We start from the raw sequence: 19,078 nt of genomic DNA on the forward strand, positions 1-19,078 counted from the left end.
ATAGCTACGCCCGGTGCGGTTGCCGCGTTATGGTGGGAGTTGCCAAACTAGCTTTAGAAACTTCAATTTAGCCACTGGTGGGCTTGCTCTAAGGAACATGGTCAATATTATAGCTATGTTCATCACAAACAACAAATCTTTCATGCAGTTGGATACACCATTTAGTTGGTAATGCACTGCTATTATTTTGTTTTGTAATTACTGTTAGGGGAATTGTGGGTAAAATGAACAGGGGTGGTAAAATGGACACCCGTTTAAGTCTCGACTATTACGTTGAAAACTAGTACAAACTTCTTTGGCACCCTATCTTAAAGGCACTAGAAGCTATTTAAAACAAAGTATGCGACATGAAACAGTCAAACAGTCAAAATAATAAACAAAAACAAAAAACAAGTGTACATTCGTGGTGGTGATGTTATTTTTGGCCTACGAAAAATAAGGTTTTTTCTAGTGTAAAACAGTATTTTATAACGATTTTTCTGCAAATATCTGTACTCAAACTATTGACCAGAAGAAATCATCAAAGGTTAGTAATTGTTTAAATGATTTTCTCGATATATTTCGGTATTTTCAATAATATGTATGTGCGGGTAAAATGGACAGCCCATGGTGATGAGGAAAAAATTGTGTTAATTTTCATTGAAAAATCTAGATGCTTCGTGTTTATATCAGAAAAACGCAAAGGTAAACTCGGACCGATGAACAGATGACCGCGGCTAAACGTACCGTTGAATGCGGAATGTCCGTAAAAAAAGCTTCCGCCATTTCTCAGTTTCTTGCGGATAAGGTCATATATTGTTAATAATTCTGCGACAAACGGTGAAAATTGAACTGTTGATGAATGCATAAGTGTATCAAGTGCTATGGAACAATATTTTACTATCTGTAAAGGGATAATTAATGTTCACGCCCAAGGTGTTCATCTTACCACCTCCCTATGTTCATTTTACCCACACGTGTCCATTTTACCCCCAAAAAACTGCTCTCGAAAATGCTCATGAAAACTACGAAAAATACTATATTTGAGTACTTCTTCTTATTTCTTGTATCAACCATTAGTGACTTAGTAAATGTGCGCTATCGACTCATAGTTGTAGTGTTAAACTGTGGAAAAAATTGGGAAATGGCTTAGGGTGTCCATTTTATCACCCCTTCCCCTACACAAAAACGCCATAATTTTATTAAAAATATGATTAAATCGCAAGCTTTCCAATCTACCGGGGCAAAACGCCCCAGATGCAGTATAATATGCCCCATGCAATGGCTTCATATGCTACTCAACGCGCGAAGTGAAACAGCGCTTGAAGTCTCAGAAGCAAACGCTAAAGCAGTGAACATATCAGCCGGCTAGCGGTGGGGCATATTGCCCGGAGCTACAGTGTAGCAGAAACGTTTCTTCACTAGATGCAGCTGCTTAGAGGTTTATTTGAGATATATGAGTGCAAATACAAAGTAATAAACTCCATACACTAGTGAAAAAACGTTACGGGAACGCTGCAAGAAATTAGATCTGAAGAGCTCAAATCAAAATTGATTTTTGTTATTTTTTGCTGCTAGTGACAATTATCAAACTTGCACAGAAGGTTGGTCCTATAACCCGCTACGGATTTCCAATAGTCTCATATCTTATTTTTTGTGTGTTTCCGAATTAATGGACTGGGGCATTTTATACATGCTTACCCTAACTCTCCCAATCGTGGTTTACGTTCAGAAGGCTAGAGTGATCCCTCCGCTATCAAGTTGTGCAAATAACTTGTCATAAAAGGTGATAAATAAGTTGTGGTGATTGAATAAAAGTGATCAATCAAAAAATCGATCAAGCAGATAGGAACTTTTGAAATGTTTCTCTAGAAATGGCATTTTTTGCATTTTACCCGGGGTTCATTAATCCGAACAGTTTTCCGATGGTCCTAATATAGCTCAAATCTTCCAGAAAGGTCATCAATGGGCGTATGTTGCCTGTAAAACAATACATATGATTTATGTTCGTTTCGGAAGGGTTGTTTAAGTATATTTGTATGAGAATTCCGTCCTAAAACTTTAAAAGGGCTTAACTCAAAATTAGTCAAACAATGATTTTCAAATTTGGTTCAGAAGTGCAGGGCAGTGATACGCACCAAGTGTCATTAACAGTTTTGATGGCGTATTTGATTTTATAATAACGATATTTGGAACACCGTGCTCTCCTTTTGCGTAAAAATTATATTTCCACTTTACAACATGGATTTTCTCCCGGTAGATCGGTTTCTACGAATTTGCTGGAATTCACCTCTTTATGCCTGCGGACACTGGATCAACGTGATCAAGTTGATGCCATTTATACAGACCTGGAGGCTACTTTTGACCGTGTTGATCATGAAATTCTACTAGCTAAACTCTAGAAGTTGGGTGTATCGGGAAACTTAACAGGAAGTAAACGTAAACAAATATTCTGCAATATGAGGACTTCTCATTGTGCAGTTTAAAAGTCTCAACTAAACAAAAAATCAATCAGATTATGAAACAGTCTCTAATAAAAATGATTTCTTTGACTTAGATCATTAGAGTTACGTTACACCTCTATAATTCTGCACAAAATAAAACATTTGAACTGGATTAGCATCCGTCCTTTGGAAACTCGAGTTTCCTCTGACTGTACTTCAAACAGCCCGGCCACCGTCGTCGCAACGAGGCAGCGATTCTTATCAGGGTTGGGGCATTCGTAATTGCTCCGAGTGTCTCTGTTTACCTTCTGGGACAAGAGCAACCGTTTACTAATCAAACTTGTTAGAGAAAGGAATACCGGTGACGTGCGAGTAAACAGTTTCTGCCGCACTAGAGTTTAGCCGGGTCGTCTAATGGCGCAGTTAGTAAGCCTCCCAGCAAGGAGAGCGCTGAATGGTTTGTAGGTGGCACGTGGTGCACTTGGGGGTTTCACTCATTTGTCGGAATTTGGATTACAGTGGACATTTCTTGTCGCTCGCCAACGTCTGCGGTCGTAAAAAAAATGTACCGACATTCGGCACGTTGCTAAATTTGCAACTGCCTTGAGAAGGATGCATGTGACCGACAGGTGATAGTTGGACTATAGTCGAAGAGTATATGTATTAAATTGCGCTAATTAAAGTCCAAGTGTTACGTGATTTCCGCCGATAGTAATAGGTATCAGTGTTTACATTCTGGGGAAGACTTTCGAGTTCCAATCTTCGAAATATTTTTCCTTCCTTTTGTACACTTTTCACTACGGCGCTACTATATGCGGTCGTTTTTGCCGGTTCGATAGAGTTCAACAAGCATCAGCACTCCGGAGCAAGCCGGATTTTGTTTGGGTTTTAAGGCGCTATCAGGGTTTTGCTCGTGCTCATTTGGCGTTTATTTATATTCCACTGGGAGCTCTTGCGGTTCTTTTTGCCGCTGCGACGCTTATCAAGCCTCCGTAGTTGTCGGAATTGTCTTTGCGAAGGGGATCTTCTTGCGTTGTGTGGGCTCGTTTGGCATGAATGGAGTACTAGAGTAGCGTGCTTCGATAGCTGAATCATTCATTTTGAACTTTACATGCCGCTAATAGTGGTAAATTTCCAGCCAAATTTGATGATTGATATCTCGTTCGGATGGGAATTTTCGTGCAATACAGGCGGCGTATTTCATCAGACGGAAAACCATTTTTATCATGCCTAATGGTTTAGTCCCACCGATAAGAGCACGTTGTTTTCACATGGCCAGTGTGCTTGACCAAAGAATCAACAGTTAATAATACAGCCGGATGCTTTTCTGATGTTTGTTGACTCCTTGAGAAAAAATCGTTGCTGTCGAAAATAATGCTAATGTTCGACTAATGTCGTTGTTAAGTCGGTCACAGAAACATGGTATAAAATAAATCTTCGAGAATTTCACATTTCTGAATTTCCCACAGAAAAATGTGAATAACTGAAATATCTTGTCGACCTAAAATTGTGATTATATTTGTTATGTTAATTAACTTATCAATTTCAGATATGATAAGTGTTTTTTTATTCTTGATAACAATAAAAATATTAGTCCCAAAGTTTGGACTGCTATTTGTTTGGTTCACATACATATGTGATGATGAGGTTTACTTTGTTGAAAAAATTTCTCTGTTCCTCCCAGCGATCCTATAAGGCCAAAACCTAATATACTGTTTAGAAAATGATTTTTTTTTTCTGAAGAGAATCAAGATAAATCCACATCTAGGTTTTGATTTTAAATATTTCAATTACAAGGATTCCGATCGTTATCGTGCCAAAAAATACTGACATGACGACAAATGCACAATCATATTTTAGAAAATACTTCGTTGCGAAAATCATAGGAATAAAATTTTACAGAACTAGTATACAAGTTTCCCTAATTACGACATGAAAAAGTAGGACAGAAAATGACCCTGACGATTGGTGCACACATTGCCATGAAAACAACAGTGTGTTACGAATCGGTGAACCGATGACTGTCGAGTAATCAGACGTAGAATTAGACTTTAACCCTTCGATGGAATCCTACGCAGCGCCATAGATTGTGTTGTCTAGGCTGAGGGCTATCATGAAGGAAGATTACATTTTCACTGTAACAAACTTTTTGTAAGTTTGACGGCGGCGTCTGCCGTTCTCAAATGATGTGTTGTTGAATGCTTCACACTATTCAAAAGTTTCAATGCTTGCAGATAAGCATGTGTTAGTATATATCGCTAACTAGTGCTGTGCTGGTGCATTTGAAAAGAATGACACAGAAAAATAGCTAATAAATTTTACAGTGAAAAGTAAAGTAAAGTGAAAAATTAATCATGATTTTTCGGTTATATTTTAAACGAGTTGCGATTTTGTCGCACTTTGGGATAAGATCTTAGATATTGATTGGTATATTTGCAAGTGAAAATTGTTGTTAATATTTAAAGTGTTAATGATGACAAGTTCTTTTAAGTGTTAATGATGACAAGTTCTTTCATGATTATAAAGGGATGAAGACGAAGTATTCTAGTAACTTTTTGTTGATTTGTATATATTCTCTCACTCTCTAGATTTTTGAATTATTCTATTACTTCAAGTCTTGATTCGTTTTCCAAGTGTATGCAACTTAAGACAAGGCATGCAGCACTGTGATTGCTGAAGATGCGCTAAGTGAACAGACAAGTCGTTAATTCTTTAGATATTTATCATAGAGCCAGGATTATGACAGAGTTCCGTTCGTGTTGATCAGTGTCCAAGTGTCCAATTATAATTCATCAGTTAACGCTTAACTAGCCCGTCCATTTGATATCAATATTGTTCAAATCGGTTATGTAGTTTCTGAGATAATAAATGTGATTTTCACATTTTGATACATTACAGACAAAGTTACAGCCCGATTACAATGTTATCCAATAGGGTATTATTAGGCAACTAGACCTTCTATTTGACACTAATTTTGTTAGAATCGGATCAGCCATCTCTGAGAAAAGTGAGTGAGTTTAAGTATTCTTCGGAATATGTTTCTTTTCAAAGCTAGATTTCATATTTTTAAACGTAACAGGCAAAGGAATAGTCCGATTGCAAAACAAATCAATAGGGTCTTATGAGGCAACTAGACCTTCCATTTGACACTGATTTTATGAAAATTGGTTCAGTCATCTCTGAGAAACATGAGTGAGATTAAACAGTCTCCAGAACACGTTTCTTTCCATAACTATTGAACCACATGTTCAATCTTTATAAGATTCAAAATTTAAGGGTTTTTGACGTAGTCCGTTCATTTAGAATCAATTTTGTTCAAATCGGTTGCGTAGTTTCTAAGATAATGATGTATCGTGATTTTTACATTATGATACATAACCTCTAAACTAAAAATCCGATTACAATGAAATTTGATAGGATCTTATGGGGCAATTAGACCTTTTAATTGCAATTAATTTCATGAGAATCAGTTCAGCCATCTCTGAGAAAAGTGAGTGAGAATAAAAATCTGCACATACACACACATACAGAAAATGCTCAGCTCGTCGAACTGATTTGAGTGATATATGCCATTCGGCCCTTTGGAGCACTTTTATATCTTCGGTTTTGCAAATGACTGCTATACCTTTCTAGGAGAAAGGCAAACAATTTTAACAAAAATGGGATTTGAAACGAAATTTATTGATAAGAAATAACAAAAAAATCTTTCACATTTTGTTATCAAATTGCTTGATATACGATTTCAAGAAATCATATCCGTGTTGGTGTAAGCGGGTAAAAGCCCTTCCGTTTCAAGCTTATTGCTCTACTAAACCGAGACTCTTCCATAATACCAATATCGCCTTCCCTGGGGAGAGACTTCACTTAACGTTCGTCTTTGGATGGGTTTATTCTAAGAGAGTCCCTCTCATTTTAAGAGAAAAGATTCTTGTCGAAACCTCGTTCTTCGTGCCAATATCATCAGTTACAATTCTCTAGAGAAGATTAACATTCCTTTGATCAGTTGTACTATGAGAAGGACTTAATCTAGTCAGTTATAGTCTAAATACGGGCCCATTAATCGAATGATGTTAGTGTATAACCAACACTGGGAAGCAATTGACTTTTCTATGTCGAGAACTAAATTAAAACAATATTTCAATTCAACGCGCAACTTAAATCGATAGAAAATAATTATTGTAATAATCCGAATTAAGTGAAGAAACCATTATTCAATTATGTATAAACTCTTTTTCTTTATTTAACTAGTATAAATAACAAATAGCATGTAAGTGAGTTATAAACATATGTAGTCTACTTTTGTTTGACGAAATAAATAAATAAAATTATCAAGAGGAAGTAGTCTTATCTAAACCACGTTTCTCAGCCAACACCGCGTCACAATCACAATTTCCAAAAGAAGCTCTTGATAGTGAACCTCTAGTCAATTTTATTATAGGAAGGATTTATTTCATGTCAAGAGGAAGGAGTTTTCACAAAACCTCGTTCCTCCAGTCAACATCATACCATAATTACAATTCCCTGAAAAAAAAACCATCATATGTTACTCAGACCAGTTTAATTATAAAAGGGACCTATTTTTATTAGGAGGTAAGTCAACAGGGGTACTGTAGAATTCAGCTTGAGAGGAGGGTGGGGAACCTTAAACCCATAAAAGTTCTTTGACTACCAAATGAGCTAATACTCAGGGCCGAGTTTGGGTTCCTTGTAACATGCAAAACTAAGATAATTACAAAATGTGAAAAGACTTCACACATTGTTGGAAGATGATGTGTAAAAAAAGAAGGTCTCCACATTGTGTTCCAGTCTGTTATGCCTATCGAGTGGTGGTTGCATGTCTTGTTTAAGACCAAGGGGCCCTCGAGTTGCCACGTAAAAAACAACTTTTCTAAAAAATCTGCGTAAAACCCGTGTAAATTCCAAAATCCACGTAGATTAATCGTAATCTGCGTAAAAAACGCGTCTAAAGATTTTACTGTATTTTTTTTTAGCCTTAGTCAGATTTGCAGTTTTCGTCAATTTTCTGCATTCTCGTCAAATTACCTACACTGCCTGCTTCCCACAAAAATATAAGATGTAGTCGTTAGATAAAGATGAAATTAGTTCGTGAAGTACCTACTTTTTATTTGAATGTGTATTTTCAAAGAGTAAATTGTAAACACCGTGTATAACCTCTGTAATCGTCACGAACAGTGCCGGATATTTCAGATAGTCATAATATCTAACAGATTATATGTTTCCTGAAAAAAGTAAAAAGTGTTTATCAATAATTTCCCGTCTCATACATTGAAATAACATGACGAATCATGATATTAAGGTAACCGAACCGGACATTGACATATTATTCGAAATTTCGCGTTTATTTTTCATAGAACCGCTTATCACTAACCAACTCAATGGTTCTTATCAGTCCAGTCGAGCTGGTGTGCTTCCATGAGCGGTTTAATATATATATGACACTCCGGTCGTCCGCTGGGAACTTATAATGGGAACTCTTCGAGCGTCTAACTTTTAGTCATATTTTTGATTTCAAGCTGTTCACTTCAACATGCTGAGCTGATTATCAATCACACAATCACTGTAACAATTCAATAGTTAGTAAACTATTTCGAAACAAATTGTGGCAGTGCCAAAGTTTCAAAAGAAGAGATGTTAATAAACAAGGAAAATTTCCCCTACAGAATGGGATTATCGCCGTTGTACTTCCTGCCTCCACCATCAGTGAGCGTGACAAATGAGCGGCTTGGATACTTTCCAGTAACTCCACCGTACCATCAACCGTACGATTACGTACTACCGGCAATGCAATCGCCGCCGCAGACTGCCCCAGCGGTACCCGCTGCGACATCCTCGTCATCTGCCCTGGCCGCGGTAGACAACGGCCAATCGCTCTATTTTTACATGAATGCAGCTGGAAAGGAGGAAATTGCATCGGTACCATTATCGCCACCGCACACGCCACCGCTTTTGTACGCAACCCACAGCAGCGCAAGTATCCTGACCGGAAATGGCACCCATGGGGGAAGTGGCATCGATGCAGCGGCCCTTCGGCCCATCGATGCGAACGCCAATCAATACGGATTATCCGATCTATGGATAGGAGACAGTGGCCACGCTAATGGCGGGAGCTACTTCAATCGCAAGGACAACGACGATGGCACTGACGGTGACGGTAACAGTGAAAATAATAGTAATAATAACATCAGCAGTGTCGGTGCCGATGAGCACTTCTTCCGGCCGCGGAATTCCGTCATCATGAAGGTGGAGAATCAGCAGGTAGTGCCGTTGCTCGAGCAGAAAGGATCCCAAGCGGTGGAAGAATTTATGTGCCGTTGGGAGAATTGCTACTGGTGAGTAAATAAGTTTTGTTTTCGATTGGTGATGCGTGGTGTGAGTGGTGTGCAATGTTTTAACAAATTTTACGTTTTTTGCTACATAGGGTCTAGTTGCAAAATCAGATATTATTTTATCATTTTATATTATTGCTTGTTTATAACATGGCCATTTATAGCATGGCCATTCATTTAACATGCAACACAAGGCGCGTTTATTTAGTTGAATGAGTAAATGTATCTTATGGTAGGTACATACTGAACAGATGGCCATGCGTCTTCATTCCGAGTTAAAAAAGTGGTTTCTATGCGCAGATGTGACGAGTTTGTTACGAAGCTTATCGTTTTGATCTACTCACTTTTTATAACAATACAAATAAAACCAAAATATTACCAAATTTTAATAATTTAATTTTTCTATATTTATAACAAAAAGTTCTGGTTTTAGAGAAACATATTGAGATAAAAAAATTAAGATTCTACATCGCAATTTCTCTCCAAAAATTATTTATTCATGATCAATTTAAGTATGAGTGAAGTAGAATTTATCAAATCAATTTATCATTGCTTTCAATAAAAATTAAATCACTTCAAAAGCTTTGGATCTAAAGATATTTTGTAAAATATATTATTCAAATTGTATGTTTTCCGTTATTCAACCTTTAGCAGAGCCTGATTTGCGCGTACTTTTATTACTATTATAAAAACTTGTTTTTAAATTTTCATTTTGGATACGCCATCTTCAGCAGTCATGCATTCAACTTGCAAATTATTATCCCAACCCTGAAAGTTTGCGCAGGATTGATTCCCGAATTCGCCTGCAGTGCCAAATGTCATTATCAGTATACCAAAAAAAAAAAAATTCGCGTGCACAGAGGCATGCAATCGGAGGACTTGATTCCGCCTGTTGAGATCAGAAGCATTTTACAACTAATAATCTCACCATTCCGAATGCTGTTGCCCATGTCCAATCATGAGACCGTCGGCTTTCATCACTTGTCGGTACTGTGGCTGCTTATCTGTTAGGCGGCAGGTGTGTGGGTTAGTCAGTTTGAGTTCTGAATGAGTGTACCAAAAATGTGAACGATAGTAAGGCTGCGCTATACTTAGTCTAATCAGTTATCGTTTTTTTACCCTCTCTACCCACAGTGTGTTCTTCAAGCTAGAGGATCTTGCAAGTCATGTTACGCAAAAACACGCGGTTGTTGGCCTTGCAGGTTTATACTACTGCCGCTGGGAGAACTGCCTACGTCAGGATCGGGGTTTCAATGCCCGTTATAAGATGCTGGTGCATGTACGGACACACACCAAAGAAAAGCCACACCGCTGTCCCAAGTGTGGAAAATGTTTTTCGCGGGCGGAAAACCTGAAAATTCATTTACGCTCGCACTCGGGTGAAAAGCCATATGTATGTCCGGTGGAGGTTAGTACACTGATTCTCAACTTATTTTTATTTCGTGTTTATAAAAAGACTAACTAAATTTTTTCTTTCTTCGCAACAGGGCTGCAACAAGGCATATTCGAACTCTTCGGATCGCTTCAAGCATACTCGCACGCATTCGACCGATAAGCCGTACGTGTGCAAGGTGCCCGGCTGCCTAAAACGCTATACCGATCCGTCATCATTGCGTAAACACGTCAAAACCTTCAAGCACCTGAATCTGATAGTACCGGCGGAGTCCGATTGCAATCTTCATGTTCATAATCATGACCTGCATCTAGCCACGACGTCGTACTACTCGCACTACAGCAACGGCAGCAACATTGAAAGTGCGAGTAAGATGGCTAGCGATAACTCATACACCGATGACAGCCGAGTTTCGAGTAGTAGTAGTGCCACCACCACAACAGTGGCTAGCAGTCCCGAACTGGGGGGTAGCGAAGATAGCAACGTGCTAATTGATGTTGTCAGTGACGACAAGTGTGATGAAAAACTAATTTTCACTGATTATAATTTCTATCGGGACCGGGGCCCGCTGGCTAAATGGCCATCAGTGCGTTATCGGAGTCGTTCAGCCTCACCGCCTTGGCCGGATACGCATCGAGCCATGCAATCGGATGAAGGAAGTGGCGAAGAGTATGAGTATGGTTGCGCCATAGAGCCGTGCGATCGCAGCTGTCCGAGAAGGGGTTATGTTGAGCCTGTTGTGCCTGCCACTGTAGATGAGTTGCCAACGATAGTCGAAGATGACGATTTGTGCAGCGCGGTTCGGTCGTTGAATGGTGGGAGATTGGCGGAGCTGGACACCGCCATGGAAGTGGACGTTCCGTTGGATCTCAGCGTACATCATCGGTAGTGTCGTTTTAGTCTTTACTAATTTCGTGTTCTTTTGCCATACTTTCGTCTATGATAGTTCTAGCGTTAGTTTTGATATCTTGTGTCCCTTGTTTTGATATGTGATTTCTCGTGAATTATTGGCAGTGCATTTGAGTAACTTTATTCAAATTTGCTCACCAAACGAAATGAGATTCTTTTACATTTTTTCTACCTGCGTGGAATGTTTGTCTTGTATTCATTAAATATAAAGGTATATACATATTAAACTGCTGCGTTTCAGTCTTATCCGATACATTTGCAAGTCTTCGAAAAAAGATTGATGCTGTTGTAGTTTGCAAACGTTTTAACCATTTTCTTTTTACTGCTTGATTTAACAGCCAAATACTCGATTACGATTTCCAATATTCTCGGAACTACTTTGTTGCTACATGGTGAAAGATAAATTACACTCTATAAAACATATAATCAATACACTATGGCCAATTAAATGTTCAACGCGTTATAACTCTACGTAAAGTTTTATTAGAAAATGCTGTTTCCCTCCATAGAGTATTAATACTACTAGTGAACATTCTAAGTTTGAGGTATGCAGCTAAACTAGTGGAGAGAGAAGTCGACAAATCAATCGCACGCACCGAACATGAATGAGAACGATTGTCATATTCACATTAATCAGGAGATGGAGCACTAACAAACTAAGTGCCAAAAGCGCCGTCTGCTGGCGAATAGAAAAGCAAGGTACGAAATACAACTAAAAATAAATTACGACCTTAAAATTTTGATTGATTTTGGAAAACTAACATTCGATAATATTCATTATTTTTTTACTTTTCCAGTGGAGCTGAATTGATTTTACTGAATTTGTTGTCACTCTGCCTCGCGCATTGCCATTCATACGTTCTCGAAATTGAAGAGTGTTATCAAACGCTTAACACTAATTTATTTTACTATTTCTCTCACATCAACGAATAAAAAATCATGATTATAAATTAGTTTTCGATGAAATTTTATGCATTTCTGATGTCTCAAAATGTCGCTTAGTAGCAGGCTTTTTCCAAATCCTTTTTCTCTTTCAAAATTCAGCACCATCTTTTTATTCTTTGGAAGTGTTTAGAAACAAAAACAAAACTGACAAATAAATTTTTCTATTAGCGGGTAGCAGGGACATCAGTCAAGGAATCACAAACGAAATGATGAGTCATATAAGCAGTTCCACAAAAAATGTCCCAGTTTTAATATTTTTTGTTGTTGTCATTTTTTATCTGGTTGAAACTTTGCAGAGACGTTTCTTTAGATTACCCAAACAAGGAATCCGATTCGACATCTATGCAAAGTTTCAGCCAAATCAAAAATGGTCGATTGACCATTTTGCCCGGGTTTTCGTGGAATTGTCTGAGTCTAATTTGCGAAGAAAATCCGAAAAAAATCTGGACGTTCTTATATTTGAAAAAAAAAAACAAGCTCTGCCAACCAGTAGGAAGTGTTTTTATGAAGCCAAGTCCTCAACTAAAGCTGAAGCATGTGAGAAGTTTGCCACGTTTTTCTTGTCAGTTTTTGCTTCCGATCCAATCTCTACACAGGGATACTATCCTTCCTGATTTAGCAGGACATGTCCTGATTTTGAAGTTCTATTTGAGCGTCCTGATTAATTTTTTATTATTAAGCATTTGTCCTGATTTTCTTAAGATATTTAATTTTGTTGTGTGGTAATGAGCAGAATTTTTGAAAATTGCTCAATAAATGTTTTCGATTCTAGGTCGCAACGCTCACTGCGATCGATTTTTTTTCATTTGTTGAATCTCAGTAGAGTAACAGGAAGATCTTTCACGCGTTGACCTTTACCATTAAGCATCTGGCATTTGTTAAGTTTGAGTTGAAACAGTTTACTTGTTGAATTTTTGAAATATCTACTAATGCGTTACAATTTGAAGTGGTTCGATGAAAGTGACTCGTTAGAGATACACTTAGCCTTGTTTACTATGTGTATTTTTACATGGATTTTTAAATTAACGGGTTTTTCGCGCGGATTTTTAATTTTTTACATGTCAGCGCGTAAAAAAAACTAGATGAAAAACTAATTTACTTAATGTACAGTAAATAAAATAGTTTTCTAGCGGGCGATCAAATATGCTATGCTATGCTATGCTAGTAAATAAAATAGTTTTCTATTGTATTTTAAAGGGTAAATCACATATTACGTGGTATATTTGCTCATACATCGAAGAACAGAATTGCAAAGTCGAGTTTGTGCCGAGAAAAGGTGTCCTGATTTCTAACTTCGACCAGATGGTATCCCTATCTCTACACGAACTGTTGAAAGTGTTATACAGAATGTTTCGAATTATAGCGGTAACTTACAGGTTTTCACTTATCAAAAACGTCTTATGTTCTTGTTCTTGATGAGATCCTTGCTGTAATATAATGGTTGCTGAGCCACTATGCTGAATTCTGAACAACTAGGCCGAATTCGGGAGTTCTGGAAAAAAAATCCATAATGTTTCTAGTTCTCAAAAGTGTTTATAAACTGCCTCCAAACTTGTTGAGATAATCGTGAGTGCGTTAAACACTAAATTTCTTCTGATCAACATGGTTTCGTGACTGGCCGTCACGTGACTACGAATTCTTCAGACTTCACTTCTAGTTGCATTAACAAAAAGGAACGTAAAGTGCAAGTGGACGTTTAAAAATCTTATATAAGATTTTTAAATATATATAAGATTTTTAAACGTACACGACAAAAACCGGACAGCGTAATCTAATCTATTTAATCCAATTTTTTCAAAAAGACGTGCAAATTAGTATAACATGTAAATTGAACATGCAAATTGAACAGGCACTACAAACAATACCAGCAACAACAGTGACTTTTTTCAATTTAAACATAGACAATACCATGACAACAAAACGTAGAGCTAATACTCCTTGATAAAGACAAAATTAATTCTCGAAACGTTGGAGAAGAAGTAGGGACACTTTCGTTTTCCCAATGCTTGCTGACTGATGAGCCGAAAATCCCTATCACATTATAATTGTTAAACATTGTTGAAAGTTTAAATGTCAGCCCAAGTAACATACTTTATGATTTACAGCTTTATTTGTGTTTTATTATTGTTTTATGAAAGCTGCGATTATTCATTCAGTTTTATAATGTATTTATTATAATCATGTTGGTTTTATGTCACCGCCATGTTTATAGAATCATTCACATCGTTTTCAAAGCAATAAAAAAACTTCACTTTTACTCAATTACGTTTACTCTAAACATGTTTTATTATGACTGTGTCACTATTGATACGGCTACGAGATAAAGCTTTGAAAAGCCATCAAAATGGTTTCACTATGGTTTTAATAAAGAGCCTAATATAGCTACTAAAAAAAGTTAAAGTAAATTAATATTAAATATATTATATATTTAGTTTCAAAATAAATAACAATCAGTAGAGGAAAATTAAAAATGTGGTTATCTCAAGCGGAAGCCTTATAAAATTCCTTAAAAAAATAACTCTCAAAATTCTTAACTCTCTTTCAAACTCTTCTCCAGCTTGGTAAGCTCTGCTAACCTATTAACAGTTTTGATAACAAATTAGTGCGTTTGGCAGAGGGATTTGCGGATGGTTTGCTATGCAAAACAACTTGTGTTGGGTACTTCATACCAGTTTGCTGTGCTTAAACACACTGCATTATTTTATTTGGTCATTACGAATGCTAGTGAGATTCATTCAAGATACCATCATAATCTTAAAAATTATTGGTGCGATCATCGTATCCTGCATCGGTTTCCTTTGAGTCTCAATTGTCCGCATCTCCCTCTTCAGCCAGCAAAAGCACGGTATCCGGCTTTGATTCAAATCATCGGCTCTAAAAATCATATGATCAGCTAATTACATTACATAGAAAATTGAGCAGTTTTTTACCAGAGCTTTATCATTGTGAATGGTTTGCTCCTGTTTGTTATCCAGTCGATCACTTGAGCAATTAAAATCCTTCAGCATGCTAACATCGCCTAAGCTGTTTGTTTGCTAAAGTCGCGGTTTTTTTCTCGAGTAGGAGGAAGGGAAACCAGATTCTCGTCTGCCTTTGTGTCCGATGCAGATTCCGTTTTCCGTAGTTTTCCTTCCACTGCTTCGCGATCATTGAAGACGTTGACACAATCAATCCGCTCCAAGTGTGCAGTATAAATGGAATTCTCGTAGTGCGACAGTTTTGCCGCGATACCCTTTTCAGACCACAACAAAACACCACTTTATTTTAATTGCGCAGGTACAACGGTTAAGCAGATTTCACTTTTTTTCATTATCATTTTCAAGATTAAACCAACGAAAAAAGTTGTCAACAACGATTTCACGAACATTTTTTCCGGCACTGTCAAACGTTTAAAACCGTGTTGCCATTGTTTAACGTGTCATAAAACTGATAGGTATTGGATAAAGTTGTATAGTTTTGTATAAAGCCATTTGATCTAGATATTAATTTCCAGAGGCCGCGATAGGAGGAAACAGTTCTGTTGCAGCGTTTGAAAGGTGTTAAATGCTTTATTTGACGATGCTAGGAGGTAAAGTTACAATTTCGGTAGCCATGTTTAAAAAATATTTTTCAGCCTAACTTAAATGCAGTTTTTCTACATTTGCTTTTGGAAAAGGTTCCGATTTGAGAAATGGTCTAAACTTCTAAACTTTCTTTTCAAAATTCAATGAATCGTAAAGGCCTATATTTAGAGAAATAAAATATGATTTATTTTTAAACAAATCAAGAGATATTTTAAAATTACATAATTTTGAGAGCGCATCTCTTTTTAGGTCCTATCGGGTCAACAAACCACCAAAACTTTTGATTCGCCAGCAATGTTGAGCATGCCAAACCACAAAAGTGATTTTAAAAATCTCGAATGGAGGAAGCATTTACCACCATAATAATAAGCAGTCACCAAAGTGGTTAGTTCTTAATGAGAAACGTTTGTTTTGTTTTATTTAAATCATTTATAAAACACTTTTGTTGGCCAGGATAAAAACAACGTCGTCTTAAACAAATTTTAAAGATGCTGTATTAAGGTTGTGTAAAGCACACGATAAAATGCAAATGATCTTATTGAGGTTTTATTTGGGGTTTTCACATCGTTCTGCAGGGTGGGCCCTCCTGAACTATATGCAGCTATGTGGTAGTTCGGAAGTAGCACTGATCATGCAATTAGTTTTAAATGAGGTTTTATAATATTTTCCAGGATTACTGCTATAAAGCTATTTTAAATCCTTAATTGTTATTTGGGAGGTGATGCCATAGGCATCACCCGCGGGGAATGGGTTAAGTGGCTGCTGTACTTGGAGCTAGATGTAGACTGTTTCATGTTAACGATCCTTCTGTAACGTACCTCTGATGATCGTATAAAATCATTCAATAAATTCAACTACCAAATAGATGGTTGCATTGAATGCACGTTGAAATTAAACACCATATTTTTTTAACTCTTTGGCTTCTAATTTGCGTTTTTTAGCCTTTAAGCGAATGTAACATGTGTTTTTATTATTTACGAGCATACATTTTTATAGATAACGATCATATCATGTATCAGCGTGACATGAATTTACAACAACCTAATAAATATGCTATGAACAACGAGAACGAGAAAGGACAACAATTGAAAATTTGGCTCTTGGATATGTAGACTGTTCCGAAAATTATAAATACATCTTCTTTCTTGAATAAAACAAAAAATACAGGAATTATCGGGTCATTTTATTCTGAAATATAAATAATAAGTGTTTTCTTTCCAGTTTCAATTCAAGTTGGGATTATTTTTCGAAGGATACGCGAGTTCTCTAACTTTTCTCTTAACACTACTCATAAGCTTTTGCACAGTGTGTTCTCCGACCATTTTTACCACTTTAAGCCAATCGTTTTCAAATTTTTCAACATTGTCAGCTGGTTTGACATATTTCCTCAGCTTTGCCTTGGTCAAAACCCATAAAGTTTCAATAGGGTGAATTTCAGGGCAGTTTGGAGGGTTCATCTCCTTTGGGACACATGTGACATAATTTGTTTTATACCATCCTAGTGCATTCTTAGAGTAATGGCAGGAAGCAAAATCGGGCCAAAAGATTGGAGGATTGTTATGCTGCTTAACCATGGGTAACAACCTTTTCTGTAAACACTCTTTCACGTAAATTTTACCATTCATTGTGTCATTCGTAATGAATGGACGAGATATTTTCCCACATTCACAAATGGCCTGCCAAACCATTACCTTCTTGCCGAATTTTTCGGTGTAAATGGCTTTCACTGGTCCAGGGACATCCTTTCCCTTCGGTGATGTATAAAATTGCGATCCTGGCAGAGTCTTATAGTCCAGTTTTATGTAGGTTTCGTCATCCATGATAACACACCCCATTTTTTTGGTCAGAAGTTTGTCATAAAGCTTCCGAGCTCTCGGTTTCACAGATTCAGCTTGTTTTGGAGATCATTTTGGCTGCTTCTGCTTCCGACGGGTCTGCAGACCCATTCTTCCCTTGGCACGCATAACGTTACTCGCCGAGGTTCCAAGCTTTCTCGCCACATCTCGTACTGATACTGAAGGATTCCGCTTGTAGTATTCCTTAACCTTTTTGTACATTGTGGGATTAACAGGCCCGGATTTTCTACCACGTCTTGGGGCATCAGTAAATGTGCACTCTTCACAATACTTCCGCAATGCGGTTTGAACTGCTCCGACATTTATACCTTCTTCTCTGGCTAATTTTCTTATAGAAAGACCACTCACGGTGCCCCATTTGTGCACAATTCGCTTTCTTTGCTCGGGAGAAAGGCCACTCATATTCATAATTTCGCACTAAATGTTAGAAAAAATGACAGCATCTGTTTCTTTTGGATGTAAACAACAGGACGCAGCCAACGTTTGGTTGAATACTGCACGTTATTTGAAATGACGGTTGATCGTAAGTGCATTTATAATTATCGGAACGGTCTATAGGACTCTGCGTGCATCTTGGCCAGAAAGCTGCAGCAGGCAGGTGTGAAGGTAACAGCCATAAGTGCTTTGGCCAAAAACTAGAGAACGTGAGTTCCTGGCGGTAGACCAGATCGCAGGCACTTCTTTCTAGTACCACATCCACTACAGTGGCAGTGACAGAGCAGAACGTGGTGCCGATTTCCTGCTACTAGAGAATCAAATGGAGCGTGTCATACAGCCTTATTATCGTATACCAGTTGGAATGGACCTGAACGATTAGTGGCAGAACATCCACGTTGCGATCAGGGAACCTCGACAGGGAAGAAAACCTGATTATCGGACTTCACCTTATCAATCAGACGATGGCTTGTGTGGACTTTTCATGGCTGCTCGTCACCACCCTTGCGATTTCCGGTCATAATGCGTCTTTTTATCTCTCTGCTTGTGTCATTGTCGGCGGTCTGAGCTCAAATACACAAACTCATCTACCTCGATTTCGTCACCGTCCATTAGAATCTGTGGTGGGAAGTCAACAATGTTTTCCCTCGAGCCTCTGCTTCTTAGGTATTCTGTATTCAATGTGTTTATGGTTAGTCCGACCCGATTGGCCTCTTCCTTAAGTCTGTTGTACGTTTCCTTCCTCGTTTCAAAGTTGCGGGCCATAATGTCAATATAGTCAGCGAAGCCGTGTAACTGGCCGGACTTCCTGAAGATCGTACCACTCGTGTCTATCCTCGTTCTTCTAATAACACCTTCCATAAGAAACAATATCGCACGCTAGCCTGGAGGCTAATGCGGTCTCGATCAACTAGATTAGTTGAGAGAATTCGTTATCGATATTGTTTTCGGCACATTTTGCATGTTGTAGGATAAGTACAACGATACACCGTGCCCAAGTGCTGAGTCGAGAAAATTTCCAGCTCGAAAAGTTCCTCGACCTGATCGGGAATCGAACCCGATATCACAACTTTGTGGAGAGTTAGCCAACCGACATCGCTAACCACAGAACCACGGGGACCACACCTTCCATACCAATGTTGAAAAGCAGACATGAAAGCTCATCACCCTGCCGAAATCCTCGTCGAGATTCGAAAGGATTCGAGAG

At 37.8% G+C, this 19,078-nt stretch overlaps 1 protein-coding gene across 1 annotated transcript; it reads left to right on the forward strand.

Annotated features, from left to right (window-relative positions):
* Nucleotides 1–7,915: 7,915 nt before the first annotated feature.
* On the forward strand, nucleotides 7,916–11,299 carry LOC129721873 (transcriptional activator GLI3). Its single transcript, XM_055674954.1, has 3 exons — nucleotides 7,916–8,773; nucleotides 9,905–10,178; nucleotides 10,258–11,299. The coding sequence occupies exons 1-3, from the start codon at nucleotides 8,073–8,075 to the stop codon at nucleotides 11,050–11,052; spliced, it is 1,770 nt and encodes a 589-aa protein (XP_055530929.1). The 5' UTR covers nucleotides 7,916–8,072; the 3' UTR covers nucleotides 11,053–11,299.
* Nucleotides 11,300–19,078: the final 7,779 nt, after the last annotated feature.

Source organism: Wyeomyia smithii, chromosome 2 (assembly GCF_029784165.1).
Source record: "Wyeomyia smithii strain HCP4-BCI-WySm-NY-G18 chromosome 2, ASM2978416v1, whole genome shotgun sequence".
Classification (NCBI taxonomy): Eukaryota; Metazoa; Arthropoda; class Insecta; order Diptera; family Culicidae; genus Wyeomyia; species Wyeomyia smithii.